The sequence below is a fragment of the Macaca nemestrina genome, chromosome 9, assembly GCF_043159975.1.
Source record: "Macaca nemestrina isolate mMacNem1 chromosome 9, mMacNem.hap1, whole genome shotgun sequence".
Classification (NCBI taxonomy): Eukaryota; Metazoa; Chordata; class Mammalia; order Primates; family Cercopithecidae; genus Macaca; species Macaca nemestrina.
In genome coordinates, this window is record NC_092133.1 from 29485651 (window position 1) to 29506287 (window position 20637).

At 38.8% G+C, this 20637-nt stretch overlaps 1 protein-coding gene across 7 annotated transcripts in view; it reads left to right on the forward strand.

Moving 5' to 3' along the window:
• The window catches only part of LOC105478311 (cilia and flagella associated protein 43), a 107940-nt gene that overhangs the window by 56930 nt on the left and 30373 nt on the right, over nt 1–20637 (forward strand). For all 7 annotated transcript variants that reach the window (XM_011735428.2, XM_071069167.1, XM_011735430.2 and 4 more), the window contains 9 exons: nt 609–686; nt 6806–6931; nt 10489–10593; nt 11584–11700; nt 12921–13151; nt 15030–15236; nt 16896–16985; nt 17252–17332; nt 18109–18234. In XM_011735428.2, the coding sequence (XP_011733730.2) occupies nt 609–686; nt 6806–6931; nt 10489–10593; nt 11584–11700; nt 12921–13151; nt 15030–15236; nt 16896–16985; nt 17252–17332; nt 18109–18234 (1161 nt within the window). The remainder of the gene's footprint in view (nt 1–608; nt 687–6805; nt 6932–10488; nt 10594–11583; nt 11701–12920; nt 13152–15029; nt 15237–16895; nt 16986–17251; nt 17333–18108; nt 18235–20637) is intronic.

Here is a 20637-nt window from a genome sequence, read left to right on the forward strand (position 1 = left end):
AGGTGTAACTTTTCTGAAAGCAAATAAACACCCTAAACACAGCCCAATCATTTAGATCAAGTTATATGAGCTTTAAGAACTGTACGCAGGCTGACATGCAACCCAACAATGGTGTCCAGGTAAACCACAGCAAAGCATGAACTGCAGTACTCCACTGTGGAGTGAGTTTTAGGGGATGCTACCTCTGTCCTGTGGACCAGGAACAGGGGAAGGGATGCTGTGGCTGCAGCTGTTCAGAAAGGTGACCGACTGATTACAGCTCGTGCCTGGATTTAGCCTATTGATCTAGTCTCAAGTTCCCAATAAAAGTGCATACTGGTTTTCCTTAATCAACTGTTCACTAATTTTTCACTACTTATTTTCTTTCCATTGGCCATATAATTGACATGTGTTTCATGTAGCTTTAATGTCACTTACATAGTAGCAGTTAGATTTAAGCAAGGTATTGCAGTGGTATTACTTCATGTACACTTTATATTACTCTTTACACATTTTAGTTTCTGTTTCTAGAGAATTGCTATCTATGTATCTCTTTATATATCTCTCTGTCTCTCTCTCTCTCTCTGATTTCTCTTGCTTTGTTAAGTGATACACTTGTTCTGTTTCAGGCCATCAAAAAGGAGGTTAATCTGTTTTCCAAGAAAAGGAAAGAGATAAAAGAAGGAATCAAATCACTTTCCAAAACTGTAAGTGTTGTAATTTCATATTCTAATACATTTGGCTCTTATTCTAAAATTACTTTTTGAACTTAATTTTGTTCTACCCTGAGGAACTATACCTCCCTTTCTCTGCTTGTAAGCTCAGTTTTCTGAAGTTCTTTAATAAGATAAAAGTTTCACCAATTCCCACTTCATATCAACAGTGGTTTTCCCCATCTTCCCCCAAATTACCATCTTAATTGTTTTTATAATACTGATTTTTACCAAAGTTATGCATTTATATTTTTACAGATTAAATAATACTGAGTTGTGTAGTTAAAAATAATATTTTTTTAAGCAGCCACTGCCCTACTTCTCTTGACTGATACTTGTACTCCTGAGGTAACTGTTTTCTCTTCTTTCCACTTTTTCATTTGGTCTGTTTACTTCTGTCTAAATAGTCTTCTTACTACTGTTGTTATTTCTTGATATTTCTGTTTTGATGCTAACTATGGGCTTCCTGGTATGGAACATGAGTAGTTATGCTTGTTACTGCTCCCCATCCCCACTATAGCACACATATAAATCCATGCTTGGAATACATACTATGATAGTTATTTGAATATTCTTCAAAGCTGAGCCACACAGTGTATTATTATTACATTTCTGCTTTTACAACTTGATTTTTCTTAGAATTAATAGTTAACCTTTGTTTTGGATAAGCCTTTCTATGACCTATTCAAACTCAAAATGCTAACAAATTCTTCTCAATACAATCAAATACCTGAAGTGATCAATCTGTCAGTGCATTTTTTGGGCAACCTCCCTTCTAGAGCTTTCCATCCTCCAGCTCCAGTCAAAGCACCTTGCTCTTGCTCTGTAGACCAGGTGTATGGCTGCTGTCCTAGAGACCTGCCTCTTAAGTTGGAGCTCTTATTTCCTGAATCCCACTTGATTTTCTTTGTATTCTTGGTGTGTGTCCTTCAGTAGCTTCCTACACAGGACTGCTGTGTTGCGCCATGCTTGGGAACATCCTTTATAACATAGCTGTGCTTCTGGGGTACCATCCAAGTGGTACCACCGTGAATGGTGCCCTGCTGCTAGACCTGCCAGATGCTTTGGCTCTGTTCTTGAGAAAGGGTACATGGGAGGTACATTTTGTGAGATGTGGTTTTTCTTAAAATGTAATTATCCTACACTCATATCCATTTGATGGTTTGCCTTCAGAATGTTGAAGGCTTGCTCCATTGTCTCCTGACTTCCAGTGTTTCCTTCAGAGACTCCAGTGCCTGACTCCCAATTCTTTGTAGGTAACCAGATTTTTATCTTTGGAGACTTATAGGATCTTGTCTTTATCCACAGTGTTTGGAAATGTACAGGTATGCACCTTGATATGTTCAATGGGTATTCTTGGTTTGCTGGTGCAAACCAAGACTCTCTTCCCTTTTCCACTCTTCTTTGAGCCCCAAGAGGCTGGCCTTTATGGATAATAGCAATGCACTGTCTTGCCTTCTGACTTTCTCTTGGGTTTAGGCAATAAGTGGCATCAGCAGGAGAACCCCATTGTTGTAGGGCTCAGATCATGGATTGCAGGGCAGGAGACTAAGACCAGGGTCCTCATTCTCCCAGTTTCCTCCCTGTAGGGTTATGAGTTGGCAATGACCGCCATCTCTCTCCTACATTTATGGGTCTCTCCAGGTTCGTTAACCACTCCCAGCTCTTGCCCTTCAGACCTAGGAGCGGAGATGGCTTCCCGCAGTTGGAAGCCTAATGCTTTATCATGTATTGCTGGCTCTCCTTACTCTGCCAAATCTTTTTTTTTAAGTTTCTCTCTTCAGTTTTCCCATTTGAATGTGTTACCTTTTCCTACCAGGACCCTAGGTGTTTTCTTCTTTCATGTACTAGACTTTGATGGGCATTTTAATAGGAAACCTTTGTCTCTCGGTTTTAGAAAAAGTTCTTAAATCATTTCCTTGGCCCTTTGTTTTTATTTTCCTAATTACTAATAAGACTGAGCACCTTTTCATAACTCTAAACAGTATTTGTATTTCTTCTCCTGTGAATTTCCTGTTTATATTCTTTGCCTATTTCCTTATTGGATAATTGGTCATTTTCTTGTTGATTATAGGAGTTCTTTATTTTTATTTTTTATTCATATGTATTTATGATAATTAGAGTTAGCTAGCCTATGGTAACACATAAACTCAAAAAAACATAGTGGCACAGTGATGAGAAGTTTATTTCATTCCCATGTAACCATCCTGGGTAGGTATTCAGCTCAGCAGCTGTTCTGTTCCATGCAGTCATTCAGAGACCCTGCTATCTTCAACTCAGGGCTTCAAAGATTGCCTTGTTTGATCTCATCTGAGTCAGTTGGAAAGGTAAAGAGCATGAAAGTGTGAATGGGACATATCTAAAGGTAGCCCTTATTATTAGGTGGAACTTCATGCAATTGCTCTTTTATGTGGCTCAACCTACAAATATTTTCTAGAAAAATATATGGCTCATCCTACTACAAATACTTTCTGTCTTTTAACTTTTATGAAGTGCCAAATTTTAAATAATTTTATTATAAAGCAGAATTTTAAAATTATGGCATGATCCAAGTTATTGATCGTTTTCTTTATAACTTTTGGGTTTTACATCTGATTTTAAATGACCTTTCAAAGTCACACATATTTTCTTCTAATACTCTTTGATTTCACCTATAATTTATTTTTGTGAATGGTATGTCATATGGTTCTAATTTTATTTTTTTCAAACAAATAGCCCATTTCCCAAGTCTGTTTTATTTAATATACTATCCTTTCTCTGCTGATTTGCTGTGTCTCCTCTATCAATCCCTGGACATAGGATTGTTTCTGGACTCTGTTCTAAGATTGAATATTGATCTTTTCTTGAGCCAATACCAAGCTATTTTAATTACTATAGCTTTATAATAGTTCTTGTATCTTGAGAATAATTCTCCTTTTGCCCTTCTTTTTTTTAAAAAAAGGCCTTTTTATGTATACTTACTTTTCCATTGGAATTTTAAAATCAGCTTGTCAAACTCCATGAAAAACTCTGATTTGATTTTGATTGCGAGTATATTGCTTATAGTTTGATTTGGAGAAGAATTTATCTGCCAGCTCTGAACTTTAGTGTATATATATCAATATATATGATAAAACTTTACTGAAGAATATTTTTTAAATTGAATTAAGATATATACAGACAGTCCCCACCTCAGAGTGGTTCAACTTATAATTTTTCGACCTTATGATGGTGCAAAAGCAATGCACATTCAGTAGAAACTGTGATTTAAATTTTGAATTTGGTCTTTTCCCAGAGTAGCAATATGTGGTACCATACTTTCTCACAATGTTGGGCAGTGGCAGTAAGCCACAGCTCCTAGTCAGCCATGCAATCATGAAGGTAAACAATGAATACTCTGAAGTGTACTGTGTTGCCAGCATTTTTTGGATATCGTGTTTTATGTTTTCGCAGCCCATCATGTCTACAAATGCCCCTTTTGACATGATATTTTCATCTTACAATGGGTTTGTTGGGCCATAACCCCATCATAAGTTGAGGAGCATCTGTATATTTATATATTTACATCTTTCATTTATTTATTTAGAGACAAGATCTTGCTTAGTAACCTAGGCTAGAGTGCAGTGGCACAAGTGTAGCTCACTGCAGCCTTGAACTCCTGGAGTCAAGTAATCCTCTCACCTCAGCCTTCCAAGTAAGCTAGGCCTGTAGACATGCACCACCATGCCCAACTGATTTTTGTAGTTTTTTGAAGAGACAGGGTCTCCCTATGATGCCCAGGCTGGTCTTGAATTCCTAGCCTTCTTCCTTGGCCTCCCAAAGTGCTGGGATTACAGGCATGAGCCACTGCACTAGGCCTATGTATTTATTTCTTTTAAAATATATAACTTTGAAAGTTATATTTTCAATAAATATATAATATTTACATATGTGTATATTATATATTTATTTCTTTATTCAATTTTAAAAAGATAATCTCCAGTGAAAGTTTATAGTTTCTCCGAAAGTGACTTTGTATAAATTTCTTATTAGGTTTATTTTAGGTATCTTATAGTTTATACCATTTTTGTGAATGGAATATTTTTCTATTACATCGGTGATACGGTTTGGCTGTGTCCCCACCCAAATCTCATCTTGAATTGTAGCTCCCATAATTCCCATGTGTTGTGGGAGGGACCTAGTGGGAGATAATTGAATCATGGGAGCGGGTCTTTCTCATGCTATTCTTGCGATAGTGAATAAGTCTCAGGAAATCGGATGGTTTTAAAAAGGGGAGTTTCCCTACACAAGCTCTCTTCTCTTGTCTGCTGCCATGTGAGACATGCCTTTCCTTTCACCTTCTGCCATGATTGTGAGGCTTCCCCAGCCATGTGGAACTGTAAGCCCATTAAACCTCTTTCTTTTGTAAATTGCCTAGTCTCAGGTATGTCTTTATCAGCTGCATGAAAACAGACTAATACAATTGGTATATGTTATATATTGGTATATATTATTGGTATATGTGAATATTATTGATTTTTTTCTGACCACCTTGTTGAATTCTTTTTAGTTCTACTATTTTGTCACTTGATTGTCTTAGATTATCTAGGTAGACTATCATATCTTTTGAAAATAACATATTTATCTCTTATCAATCGTTATCCTTCATTTATTTTTCTTGTCTTGTGATTCTTTTTATGAAATACAATATTTTGCACCCCTAGTTGCTGTAAAATTATAACTTTCTTGCTTAATTAACTCTTTTCCTTTGGGCAACAAGTCTTCTATTTGTTGAATTTATTGTTTCTCTCCAGTGGTCTTGTTGTTCCCCAAATATTTAGTGATTTATTGTTATTATTTCATGCTTGTCTTTATAATTGAAACTCCCTGTTATAATTCCATGATACCAGCTCAGTCTGCTTTGGAAGAAGTGTAGGAGATCTGACTTTAGCAGGTATTCTGTCTGCTCTCAGTGAAAAGAGAAGGGGTGGGTGGTGTTGGGAAGTGTCTTGGCAGCCCATTGTGTGGTGGGGGAGTTCTCTATTCTTTCTAGCCACTAACAGATTCCTTGGGCCTTGCCTTGTTTCTCCCATCCAAATATTCATTCCAATTTCTTCTACCTGGAGACAAACACTCCAGCTACTACTGCTGGACCCTAGGGAACTTCACCAGGTTGGGGTACAGGCAGGTTCTACTGTCTGTTTCTGATGCAGCAGCCCCTACTAATCAACCTGCCAGCAGGTAAACCCTTGTTCCTGTATCTGGTGTAGCTTCCACCTGTTGTTGAGTGCTGTGCTGAGGGCATTCTGGGCTATGATGCATCCTGCTGATCCATCTGATTTCCATCTTTCAGTTGTTATAGTTTTCATGCTCCTGAAGGATTCTATTTCTTTTTTCCTCTTCATTGTAGTAATGGATTTATCTATGCTATACTTCTTTTCTCTTAACTTTTTTATATTTTGGGGCAAAAAAGAAAAATTGTTGAACTCATTCTCAGTCTATCATTTTGAAACTGAAGTCCCACTTTTTCTATCATGTTGTCTGCCTCGTTTTTGTTTATTTGTAAGTGCTTTTTATATATTAAAGACATGAATATTTTGTCATATGTGTTGCAGTGTGTATCCTTTGCCCCTGAATTTTTTGAAGTTATAAACTTTTAAAGATAATTTTTATTGTATAGAAGTTCAAATTTGTACAAAATTGAAGAGAATAATATAATACATCCAGTGGCCAATATCATTTCACCAATGCTTCCATCCATTACCCCTTCCCTGATTATTCTGAAGTAAATCCCAAACACCATATCATCTCTAATTATTTCGGTATGTATCTCTAAATGATAAAGACTCTTAAAACACATAACCACAATGCTGTTAGTATACCTCAAACTAGCAACAGTGCTTTAATATCATAGAATGAAATGATGAGCTTACATATTTTTGTAGTTCTTATTAGATGAATGAGTTTTTAAGGATGAAACCTTAAAACTTACAATAACCACAATAAGCCCATAATCTAATTCTTTACTTAGTAGTACATTTAGATAAATAAAACATCTATTTTTTATTGATTGCTGCCTAAAAGAAACTAAGAAAATTATCTTATTACAGTTTAATTCTTTACTTGTCACCACCCTTTTTTATTTCAACATTCAGATTCTGAATATGATGGAAGAAAATGACAAACTAGAAAATATTGCAAAATTAGACCAACAGGAATTTGGTCTAGATCTTGAGGAACTAGAAAGGCTTCATGATGAAAGTCAGGAAGAAGTGGCAAAGGTATGAAAAAGTGTAATTTAAGCATCATGAAGTTATGATGAAAGAAGTAAAAAGATAATAGGAAAGGGAACTTCTTCATAATAATGTGAATATGACAGAACCTTTTCCAGTGTAATGTGAATAAAGCAAACGTAGTGCATGTAAGTGTAATGAATCAGAGGGTCACTGAATTTGGGGGTTTGGAGCAGGGGGAACATCTAGGCCAGCCAGACATCTGACATTTGCTTCCCCTCTATGACATTCCTGCTAGCCATATGTTTGAACATTTTTGGAAGTCTTCTTAGCCACCTCATGCCAACTTTGGACGCTTCTGGTTTAGTAAGCCCTTTCTTAATTAGAGTGGAAATCTTTCTTCCTGTACTCACTGATCCTTCTACTCTTTGAGCACTTCCTACTCTATGGCCCCTCTGAGAGTGGTAGAGGAATAGAAATTTCCATGTTCCCTGTGGATCTTCTCCTGTCTGGGCTAATTATCCCAGCTCCTATGACCATCATGTATTATAGTTTCAATAGCCTCGTCATCATCTTGCCCTTTTCCTCCAGATTAATTATATTTGCATATTGTACCCACAGAAGAATTCAAATTATTTTCTGTCCAGTGTAGAGAAAAGCATAAACTGAAACTTCCATTCATACTATACTTCTATTAATTCAGCCTTTGTATTATTTTGTGGCAGTCACATCAAATTGTTTGCTCATATGGATTTTATTTTAAATAAAAGCCCTAAGTGTGTTTTACACAGGATATTCTGAAGCTTCCTCTTTCTCAACCTGCTAGTACAGGTTAATTTTTTGAATCTGCAAATATAAAAACACAGGAGAATGAAAGATAGCTGGATTCAAGGACAGTTAAGGTGGATTATAATAGATTAAACAACTACACAAAGAGGAGGTTGATTATTTGACTGATGCCTCTAGGAGGGAGGTTTCCACCATGTGCCCCAGGACTTGGTCCTGATAAACATGTTTATTAATGACTGAGGTGAAGATATAGAAATGAGGAGATTTGTCAAATTAGTGAATGACATGAGACTGAGAAGTTGAGGAAATGTAGTGGATAACAATTAGGACAAGAGTATCTCAACAGACTGATTTAGTACAATAAAATTTACCTGGGATAATCATTCCTTCATTTATTCTGCAACATTTATTCATGTCCCAGGCACATTAATCTAGGTGCTGGGAATACAATAATGATGACAGACACATTTCATGGGGTAATGTACTGAAGAAGACCGGTCGTAAACAAATCTCTACATAGTATATGATGGAAACAAACTGGATGCTCTGATAGATGTGGGAGATCTACTTCTGTGGTCAAAGAAAGCCACTTCAAAGGGCTGACATTTCAGTTGAGAACTAAAGGAAGAGAGACATCTGGCTGTGCAAAGATCTGGGGGGGAGTGAATGTCAAGCACAGGGAGCAACAAGAGCAAAGGCCCACAGGCAGAAATGACTTGCAGTATTCCAGGAACAGCACGACCAGAAAGGCTGAAGCATGGTGGATGGGAGAGAGCCTCATGGAATGAGGTAGGGGAGGTAGGCAGAGCCTAGCCCCTGAAGACGTTGTATATTGTGGTAAAGAATTTGGCTTTTTTATTGATTGTGCAACAGGAAGCTATGAAAAAAGTCCCATTTTCTTATCACAAGAGGTAGGCACCAATCTAGGAGCTTTTTGAATTTATTTATTTTGATTATCACAATTCAAAAAAGTAGGTGATAGTTTGCCCCACTTGAAAAAATTGAGGCTTAGATAGAGGCTTAGAGAGCTAGAGTCACTTGGCTAAGATCAGAGCCAGGAGGATCCTGGCTGTTCCTCCTAGGAGGCTCTTCCTCCTTGGCTCTGGCTTGGCTCAGGCTCAGAATGCCCCCTGCTATTCTGCACCAGGTTCTCCCAGCCAAGTCATCTTGACCACTCAGCAATGTGTGTGGGTTCGGTGCCTGCCCCCTCCCTCACTGTATATTTGCTTCTCTTTCCAAGCTGTATATGACTACTTGACACAGTGAACCTGCTCCCCTGGCCCACTGAACTATTTACCATTGCCAAACTCATCCTACCTCCCCCACTGCCACCCTGTGCCTCTGCCCCAGATGCCCCTACTTGCCACTTACCAAATTCATGCTCATCCCTCAAGAGTTCTCCTTGATCCTCTGAGGCAGGATTTGGTGCAGAGAAAGGCCCTCCACATGCTAGTTTCCCTCATATTGTTTATTATTTTTCTTGAGCTCTGTGCCTTTGAAGAGATATTAACACCAGATTAGGCACAATAGTGGTCCAGTAGAGAACAGTGTTAGCAAACGGCACCATAAACTCAGCTGTTTAGGAGCTTTCAGCATGTTTAGGATCAGAATACTAGTCCTTGGGAGGAGTTAGTGGCACCTGCCAGTCAAGGATGTGAATGAGAGACTAGGCTACTACCCTGCCCCGGCCAGGATCTCAATAATAGGAAAAAGACCAAAGCCCGATAATGACAACCTGGACACAGTGTTAGGGACTGAGTTTGGAGGAGTTGATAAACAGCCTCAGCAGTGGAGAGAGGAGGGCCGAGTGGGCTGGGAATCAGGCAGGTCCTGACAACTGATATGCCAAGCCAGCTGTCTATTTAGAAAGAAATAATTTAAAACTATATTAGCTATTAACTTACTGGGTCAGAATCAAAAAGAAATGAATTGCAAATTAAAGTCATTTAATCAGACAATAAAATAAATAGAAATTCACAAGAAGTACTAAAAAAGACATTTTAAATCTACGAGATATTATTCTTAGCTAGTTTGCTAATAATTCTGCCAAAAAAAATGAAGTGCACAGAGATCCTGAAAAGGATCCTAAGGACTAAAGATTGTTAGGTCTCACTTTCACACCAGGTCTTTCAGCAAACTGTATTAAAATAGGAATACTTAATTATTTAAATAATAAACAATGGGATTACGTAAGCAAGTAAAACTAACTGAAGTAACATGTTTTTAAGTGGAAAATAACACAAATTGTATGATCCCCAAGAGTAGTAGAGGGTTCTTTTTTATTGTGGACGTAAATAATAGAATAATTAAGTACAGTAAAGACTCCCAGACAGAGGTCACAAACGCACTTCAAATGTGTGTTGGCGATATTTAAGCCAACATTTAAATATCTGGCAGTTTCACATAAAAATATGAATTCCAGACCTCTCTAATAAAACAGGAAGACTTTGCTCAGTGGTTTTGCTTCACTGCTGTTCCAACCAGCAGACTTTGTGCACATTAACCATGCAGCTCACCACTACAGTGCATCCATCCTCACACCCCGCTTCACTTGTGTATGCAACCTGACCATCCTTAGAGGTACTGTGTGTCCTCAAGGAAGAGAATCCAAGTCTACAGATAAACTTCAGGCGATGTTCTCAAAGGCAGAGATGTGTTTCCCAAAAGTGCATCTCAGTGCAAGGTGGCTCAAAGTGTTGGAGAAAGACAACTAGACTCTACCACTGAAGGTGCAGTTAATGAGTTTACAATGGAGATTATTATTTCTGAGGCCACACTTTCATTTTTATCTTTTCCCTTTGTCTGCGTTCTTCAAGATGATAAAGGATGTAGAGATGCATAACCTAGCCAAGAGCTATTTGGCTGAACTTATCAAAGAAGAATGTTGGAATTCGATGGCTGTGAAAGGTCGAGCTCTTAAGGTAACAGATAGAACCCTAGGTACAAAACCTGATGAGAATTGTCATCAAAAGCTCAGGAAAGTTTTAAAAATAAATTTAAGAAAATTCAGGCATAGCAAAGCACTGAGAGCATGACTTGCCCCTTCCTATACTGAATTTCACCTGGATATGTCCCTGTCTCTTGGCTCCTTCCCTCTGTGCTCAGTCCCCATGTGCTTCCCAGCCATCATTTCTGAAGATCCGTCTTAGCATTCTTTTCCTCCTTTCCTCGCAGACACCCTCTGCATCTGGATCTTAATAGATGTCTGCTCACTCACATTTCACACAGATTGAACGGTAGACGAAATCTGGTTCATGTTTCTGCCTGTGCCTGCCTTCGCATTTTCTAAAGAGCTGTTCCTCATTGAAATGCCCTCAAGTAAAATTTCCCTGTTTGTGTAGGGTGACCAAAAGTCTCAGGTCATGTCTGTGATCCCAGAGTAACTATTATCAGCATCCCTTTCACTTTCAAATATGCTCCAAAAGTAGACAATGAAGTATACGGCCACCCTACATTTTGTATGATTTGAGTATTGCTCTAAAACAGGGTTCTCATGAGCCATACATTTTGGGCTGGATCATTTCTTGTTGTGGGGGCTGTTCTATGCCCTGCAGGATGTGTAGCAACATCTCTGGCCTCTATTTGGAGACGGTAGCATTGTTTGCCTCCACTAATTAAGATAAAAAATGTTGCCAAATGTCTTGGGGGAAAAGGATGGGGAAAGAAGGAGGGAGAAAAATCGCTCCTAGTTGAGAACTACTGACCTAAAAATCAGCCCTTCACAAAAGCACAGTATTTTATATGAAGTTTATACCAATACTCATGGAATACATTGTTTTATTTTTAAAAAGGTTTCCATTGACAATTTTACCCATGCATGATTAATCACAGAAAACATCCCCTACTCAACCCCAGAAATGCACAATTATTCTACAAATGAGTTTATTTTGTCTTGCATTTTTTTCCCCAAGTGTTTTCATATCCCCTGTGTGGTTGAAAACTTCCCAATGAAAGCACGCACGGTTGAAGAGCTGAAAGAGTTGGAAAGAGTTTTACAACAAAAGAAGATTGAAGCAGAGTGTCTCAAAGTACTATTTTAAATATATGTGTGTTTATATAAGTGATGTGCTTTATTTTATAGAGTCTCCTTTGTTCAGATTTGAGTTGGGATATAATTTAAGTTTAGGTATTGTATGTATTTATATTTTTATTTCTTGTTAATTTGTAGAATATATTCTAATGACTATAGGAGCCTGTATCCACACAATAAATCAAGGAACCTATATCTTATACAACACTGGCTAGCCCTCAAATATGAGGGTATACCTTAAAAAATGAGATTTGGGGTTTTGCTCTTATCCTGCACAGAGGTTGTCTTCATCCACAGATATCCTTTTCATCCTCCCTTGTCACTAGGGATTGTTTTTAAGATAATTGATCAAGGATAAAGTAGAATTTGTTTTGATAGAATTGTGATTTTCCTAAATCCCACTTTTTAAACAATAATCTCTGTCAAGGCCGGGCGCGGTGGCTCAAGCCTGTAATCCCAGCACTTTGGGAGGCCGAGGCGGGCGGATCACAAGGTCAGGAGATCGAGACCACAGTGAAACCCCGTCTCTACTAAAAATACAAAAAATTAGCCGGGCGCGGTGGCGGGCGCCTGTAGTCCCAGCTACTCAGGAGGCTGAGGCAGGAGAATGGCGGGAACCCGGGAGGCGGAGCTTGCAGTGAGCCAAGATCGCGCCACTGCACTCCAGCCTGGGCAACAGCGTGAGACTCCGTCTCAAAAAAAAAAAAAAAAAAAATAATAATAATAATAATAATCTCTGTCAAACCACTAAAAAAAAACACTGCCCTTCAGTGTAGTTTTGTTTTGGTCAGAACTGTGCACCCACTCTTTTTCTGAAACAAAAAGAAGGCATGCTTAATTCTTCTTAACCTTCACCCACCAGTCCTTTGTGAACAGGTTTCTTTGTAAAATATAAAGACAATATATATTTCTTAATATTTAAGTACCAAGAAAGACTCAAAATATTTACAAGCAGGTGTCATACTGACAGAAAGATACAAACATTACACACCCTCAAGGACAATTTTTACTCCTTTGATTTATTCATCGTTTGTCAGTTCTGAAGCTTTAATCTCTTCTGCAGCAGTTCTGGGATCTATTCGTCACTTTGATTTCAGTTGTTGGCAAGACAATTCAACAAATTAAAATGATTGTTGAAATAATTAAGTTGTCACAAAATTTCCCTTTAGAGGATTCTTGTTATTGCATAACTTCTGTGTCATCTTTTTCTACATTTAGCTACGGAAGGAAATTGTAGAGGCTCAGTCTGGAGTTATATTGGTTAAAAAGCGTCATGAAGAGGATGATGAAGAAGAGGAAGAGGAAGACAAGACAGTAAAATGTAGCAGTTTGCCCAATTACCTGCTTGGTAGTCTGAGTACTGATTTTGGGGTAGATACCTCTTTATTGTCAAGCCAATTGCAGCTTCATTCCAGAGAAGAGAAAATCAACCAAATTATATTACTGAAAGTGGGTGAATTCTTTTTATCCTCAAAAATCTCTAGAATACATTACGTGGCTTTCAAGGCCTCACATTGAAAACTAATGCCAATCAAATGATGATTTAAAAATACATAGAGGAGGCTGGGCGCATTGGCTCACGCCTGTAATCCCAGTACTTTGGGAGGCTGAGGCAGTTGGATCATGAGGTCAAGAGATCGAGACCATCCTAGCTAACATGGTGAAACCCTGTCTCTACTAAAAGTACAAAAATTAGCTGAGCATGGTGGTACATGCCTGTAATCCCAGCTACTCGGGAGGCTAAGGCAGGAAAATTGCTCGAACTGGGGAGGCGGAGATTGTAGTGAGCCAAGATCATGCCAGTGAGCTGGATCTGCACTCCAGCCTGGCGACAGAGCGAGACTCTGTCTCTAAATAAATAAATTAAATTAATAAATAAATAAATAACAATACATAGCCATGTCCTTTAGACAGATCTTGTGTACAAGAGTTGCATTCAACCATTTGGACTAGGTTACTGTGATACCAAGTTTTCTAAAGAGCATTCCACAACAGCTGACACCACAAACCATTCTGCTTTGAACATCAGTAAGCTCAAAGAGAAAAGAAAACACTAGAATTTCGTTTTCTCAGTATACCCAAATGTCAATTAGGATTTCCTTGTAAGATCAAGATGTTATTGTTTATCTATCTGCTTAACCTGGGGAAAGACAATTTCCTCTAAATTTCTGTAAATTCTGGGGTTCAAGGATAAGGTGTGGGGTCCCTCTGGCTCTAAGCTCCTACTCCTTAACTTTCCACCAAACAGTCTCAGAATATGTCTATACATGTAGAAACCCTGACTGAAGGTTTTTGAAAATGCAGTGACTGAGATTGTGCCAATGAAGATAGTTTGAAATTGAATGCTGGCAATCCCTGAAAGCCCTGAAAGCCCTCCAGCCACGTCTTCTATTTGAGTTCTAGTCTCCTGCCATGTTCTTAAGCTCTCTCTTCCTATCCTTTTCTTTTTCTGCTCTAACCCCTGAAATTTCTGTTCATTAACACTCAGGGCTATTTAGTTACCTCATTTGTTGCTCAGTTTTTGCCTTCAGGGTCTCACCTTCTTGCTGCTTTTAATTAAGGTGTTTGCCTACAAGGAGGTAATTTCGGCCCAAGAGAAATTCTCGTGCTAGCTGTTAAGATCATTTTTTCACCCTGCTTTAATGGTTTTGTCTTCAGTAGGATAGACATATAGACTAAACTCCCATGATAACTCAAAGGCCACTTTGGGTTGACCCGTCAGCAGGAGTGGGGCAATCCAGTTGGTCCCACTGGCACCTTAGGAATTGCATACTCCAGTCGGCTAGCGCAGCTGTCTTTCCTACCTGAGAATGATGTGTTCGTATAGAAGAAGAGTGTTGTGTGTGGTGGTGATTCTCTGGCAGGCTCTCCAAATACTTTCTACAAACTATCTCTTCTTTTCCACATCTACTCCAACCCAGGTTCCAAAGAAAAGACACATGCCAACTTAAATCCTATATATTGCTTTTTAGATATTTTATAGTGGATTTTGTACAAAAGTAGAGAGAATAGCCCAATGAGCCTCTAAGTACCCATCACCCACTTCAGCATTTGTCAACCTGCACATGGAGTTACAATTTACATTTCAGGAAGTAGGTTATGGTCTAACAATTATGTGGTAGCCTTAATCCTACCCATACTTGGATGCCACTGTAGATTATTGAGCCAAGGAATGACTTAATGTAAGTAGTATTCTAGAAAGATTCATTTTACCATCTTAAAAGATAATTTGTGGAATGATTTTAGAGGGAAAGTATAATTGTGGGATCATGTTACCGGTAAAGACATAAGAAGTGATGTGTTTTCAGTAACATGTTAATATTTCAGGATATCATTTACAAGGTAAAAACTGCTTTCAATAATGAGTTTGATGCTGCATATAAGCAAAAAGAGTTTGAAATTACACGCGTGAAGGAAAGAAATGTTCGAATTCGAGAAATTATTGTCGATCTGGAATTGGAAGAAGCAGTCTGGCAACCAGAATTTGAAGACTGTGAGAAGCCAGAGAGAACGCTTGTTGTGCAAGATGAGGAGGTACTGGCTAGCTGTGTTCTCCCTTCCCTTCTTTCTCAGAAGACTTTCCCCAGCTCCTATTTGTTCACCTTGGTTACTCTATGGGAAGTGATTGTACTGGGTAGCACTCTCAGTTGCAGATAACAGAAAGAGGTGATAGAGCCTCAGCAATAATGAGAATTTCTTTTACGAATCCTATGGAGTCCAGGGAAGATTCGGACACTGAGCCCAGGAAGAAGCAGAAACCAAAAGCTGGAGCCTCGTGGGAGGTCCAGAAGCCTTCTTTCTTCATCTCTTAGTTCACATCACTCTGCATTTCTACTTCCTCTGGCAATTTCTACTTTGTATCTCCTCCACTTGAGAAAGTAGCTGGTCTGAATTAGAATCTCTTAGTCCCAATTCCCAGTTCATTTGGGAAGGGGCTCCTTGGCCCAGCTTGGGTCCAGTGCCTGTACCCAGAGTGGTTGGGTCACATTGCGGGAACGAGGCCAGTGGAGCTCCAGTAGTGATCTAGGTCATTCAGGCAGTGTGGATCCCACAGAAAGGGGCTCTCGGGACAGCCTTCTTTAAAGATTTTGGCACAGAGGCAGTTGAAAATAAATGCCTAAAGAAAACAATTAAAATCTGACAATATTTCATTTTTTAAAGTAAAAAAAAAGATGCTAAAGAATATTCAAAGAATTTTTCTCACATAAAACCAACTTGACTTCTGGGGGCAAAAGATAATAGTGGTGTTTAGAAGTAATAGAAAATATTTTTACAGTCTCTGCTGGATGCTGGCTGGATTGAAGTGAATTTATCATTGTAAGTCCTTATAAGGCAGGTACTGATATTTCATTTTACAGATGAGGAAAGTGAGACACAGAGAGTTTGAGTAATTTGACCACAGTTACAAAGCTAGTAAGTGTCATTGTTGGGGGTTTGGACCCAAACCATCATGCCTTACAGTTCATCCTCTTAACTTGTGCACTCTGCTGTATTTGTTTAAGCAGGTCGTTTTTCCTAAACCAGACTTTCACTATGTGACCTAAAACTCTGGAGCAAGATGACAGCAGGGACCTCACTCTGCTGCTCTCTGGAGGGCCCTGCTTGGGGCAGTCACTTTGTACCTGCTTCTCCTTGGGCTGTAATCCATCCTACATTTAGGAGAGTGCTCTTGCTGCAAGCCAAACTTACTATGTCCCTTCTCTGCCTCACCCCTTGCAGTGGCTGCTCACTTCACTTAGGATAAAGCCTACAAGCCTCCTCCTGAATGCCCACCCCCACCCCCTTTCTTGCCCAACTGCTCTCCCACCTGGCTCCATTCTGGTCACAATTTCATTCATACAGTCCCTTGAATGCCCCAAGTTCTCAACCTCTTAGGACCCTTATCCTTCAGAATTTGGCTTAGATGGCACTGCTTTGAGCCCCGCTTCCACCCCTCCTTAATCTATCAGGTTCCCTGTTATAATCTTTTTAGTGGTGAACATAAGCTTTGAGAGTTAATAGAGAAGTAAAGATCTATTTTTCCAACTCTCTCATTTTAGACCTTATCTTATTCCAAAACAGAAAATTGGGTGCAAAGTCTGCAGAGTCCCTTTAATCCCCTGAGTATCTTCTAGCCTCCTGCCAGTATGTGGCAGGAACGTTTAGTTTGAATTTTGTAAGAATAATAGCAGGAAATGACATTTTCTCTTTCAGATTACAGCCCACAAACACGTTATGCCGTGGCACAAAGCCAGAGAAGAATTGATTGTGAATCGTGAAACGGAGCGCTGGCTTCTGATACAGGCATGCAGCTTTGCTTACACAGGACCTAAGACCCTCTTTGCTTTAGGGATACTGCTTCCTAGTTTGGTTTAATAACCCATCAACACATTTGTCATGGTCAGAAGTCACTTGAATCTCAGTTGGTCTCCTTCCCCCTTCTCTCCTCTAGGCACCTTCCCCAATCCCAAATGCAGTTATTCTAATGTTGGGTGGGAAGCTGCCTCTGGAGCCACTGGAATGTCAGGTCTCTGTCTCAGCATTCCTCTCTGATTCTGGCTCTTTCCCAGGGTGCCAATACAAGACTCCGAGCTCTGATGGACATGATGGGAGGAGTTCTGGAAGTCAAGAAGGAAGATATTTTGAGAATGGTGATATTTCTGTTCATCCTTATGGAAGGTGGAATGGGGTGGAAAGAGCTACTTAAGTTTTACCATTTTTGTCCTATATAAACCTGGGTTTTAGAAGTTCTCCAGCAACAAATATTATACAACCTCCGTAGTACCTTATAAACCTACCACATTAGGGCCTGTCATGGTGGCTTATGCCTGTAATCCCAGCACTTGAGGAGGCTAAGTGAGGAGGCCCGGAGTTCAAGGCTACAGTGAGCTGTGATCACACCACTGTACTCCAGCCTGGGAGACAGAGCAAGACCCTGTCTCAGAAAACCAAAAACGAACCACATTAGACAGATAATAAATTTGAAAATGCAGGTTTGCCCTCCAATCTGACAAGACACAAACAAATCAATAAAAGTAAGTAACTACAGTGGTTTTGGTCTCTACTGAAGGCAGGAATACTGCTTCATTGGTAATTGTCCAGATATACCAGGAAACATTTTCTTTGATACCTGACATAGGTGTTCCTGGAGCTCAGGGGTAGTTCTCGCTATAAAGATCCCAACACACCCCTCTGAGTCTGTCACCTAAGAGTCCAGGTATATCCTGCCCTGCTCACCTTCACCTAAGTCACAGAAAAACTGTTGTAAAATTTTAAAATGCCTTTCGCCCAAGATGTCAGGTCATTGTCCTTGCCAATGTGAAGGACTGTATCCTTTTAAAGGGCTTTTAAAAAAAACCTCTGAGCTTTTACTGTACTACTGCATTTATGTTTAAGCTGAAATATATGCTTTTCTTCATATCCTCAGGTGATTCCTCAACCTGCTTTCATGGCAAAACCTGATGCTGTGTGGACTGAAGAAGAAAGAAAACAATTCAAAGATTATGAGAAAAAAGTAAAGGAGTTAAATGAAGAAAGAGATAAGTATAGAAAGGTCAGAAGAGCAAAGAATTAATATAACCTACCATATCCAGAGTGCTGTTTAAATATCTTTTCAAATGTTTTCTATTTTCCCATATCTTTAATAGTTTAAGAATAGTGTTTCAGCTTAAATTCTCAAGAGAATTTAGAGAAGTAGGTGGAGATAAATTTAAGGAGTTAAAACAATTTTAAAGCAAAGAAACATATAGCAATAGTTTTTTTAAAAAGCTCTTATTGATTTCAGCATTTCCCATGTCATTACAATTCATTTGGCCCTTCATTCATTCTTCAGGTGTTCAATGAACACCTAATACAGCATGTTCAAGTCACGGCAAGGTATTGCTCTGTGTTGTGTACATTTATTTGAATTCAGTGATACTTTTGCTTGATTTGTTCTCCATCTTGAGAAAAGGGTTTGAAGAACAAATGGCACAGTCAATGCAGTACATTATTTACAACTCAAATTCAAGGTTTTTACAGTGCACTTCTGCTACTTTTATCCCCATGCATTGGAAGGAAACACTGTCACATTAAAATTGCTCACAATTACAGTAGAGATATAAAAGATGATGATGTGCAGTCAAGTAAATAATATTTATTCTTCTATGAAGGAAGTAAAGTCCTACCATCATTCAAGGTGGGACAACTTGCCCGCTTACTAGTGACTATAGCTCATGAAGAGCTTCTTTGAGTCTGTTGTGAACCTGTCCACATTTTTATTCACTGCAGCCCTGTAGGGTCCCTTATATTTTAACCTAAAATGGTTCTTACTCAAAGCCAAAATCAGTAATACTGAAAGAAGTAAAGATTTCAAAGAGTTAGGGAGTATAGATGCCTAAAGAATAAAGACTGGTGACCTATCAACTACATTTACTCCACAGTTTTGTGTTGTAAGATAGTTCACTTCCTGCACCCTCACGTCCCTGCACCTTCTTTGTACTCACCTGCTGAAACCCCAGCCTTGATTAAATCCGGTACTCTGCCTTCTCTGCATCTACACCCATGAAGTGGCTAAAGAAAAACTACTGACTGGGTTTACTCAAAATTATAACCTTAATCTCAACTGGGTCCTTAGAGCTGCTCTGCAATGCTACCCCATTTTTCCCCTAGCCAAGTGCTCTCACACTTGAATGCAAGTCTGCATCACCTGGCGGATTTGTTAAAAATGCAGGTTCTGACTGCATTGTTGCTCTGGGAAAATGGAAGGACACTGAGATTTTGCGCTCCAAACAGGCTATTGCTGGCCAGTGGACCCTACTTTAAGTGGCAGGATCCTAGAGTACCATTTCACACCCATTGCTCATCTCCCAAACTTTCAACACCTGATGCCCTCAACTCACTCTCACCTTATTTTCTGTTTTACTAAGAGAAGAGAGACAACTAAAAGCGATTTCCCTTACTCCTCTACTGCTGCATCCACCCGCCACCTGCACTGAATCCATGGTGTCTGCCTTTCTGCTTCTTATGGGTGAAATGGCCTTGCATCCACCTAAGCCTGGTCCTTTCCTGGTGCACTAGCTGCCATCCCATCTCACCTACTCCATGTCATTACTCATCAATTTACCCTCTTCCTTCCTGCATCATCAATTTTTCCCACCCTGTGGATTTTCCCCATCAGTGTAGACACATGCTATAATTGTATATATCTCTCATCTTATTAAAAAAAAACTTCCTAGAAGGAAATGCTAGAGTTCTTTCTACTGTTCTTGTGATATTTGGGTCAGTGTAAATTTATTTCAAAACAAAAAGTAAAAAGAAGAAACCCAACTCCTTTGACCTGTCTTTCCCCCTGGATCACTCAATGTCTCTGCTCTCCTTTACGGCAAAACTCAAAAAAATCTGTGTTGATGGTTTTCAATTTCTCTCTCTCAATTAAAAAACTTGTATTGTGGAAAATGTCAAACATGTATAAAAATAGAGAGAACAGTATAATGACTCCTTTGTCCAGCTTCCACAATTATCTACTCACGGCCAATCTTAATTCATTTTATACCTCCACTTACTTCCCTAACATTGGATTTTTTTTCACCAATTTTTATTTTAGAATTATTCAAATGTACATAAATGTTACATGAATAGTACCATCTATATACCATATATTTGTATCAATAGCATATATATTATATATATGTTATATTATATATATACCTGAGCACAGCAGTTTTTTATATTGCCACGTTTGTTCTCTTTTTCTCCTGAATAGAGATAAATCACAGGTATCATGATATTCCTAAATAATACAGCATAAACCTCTTAAGAACAAAAATACTCTTCTACATAACCGCAGTAAAATTATCATACAAAATAAGCTTAATATTAATATGATTATCTAATTAAGTCCGTATTCAGATTACCCTGTTGTTCAAGTAATGTGCTTCATAGCTTTTATTGTTGCTGTTTATCTAAAAATCTAATC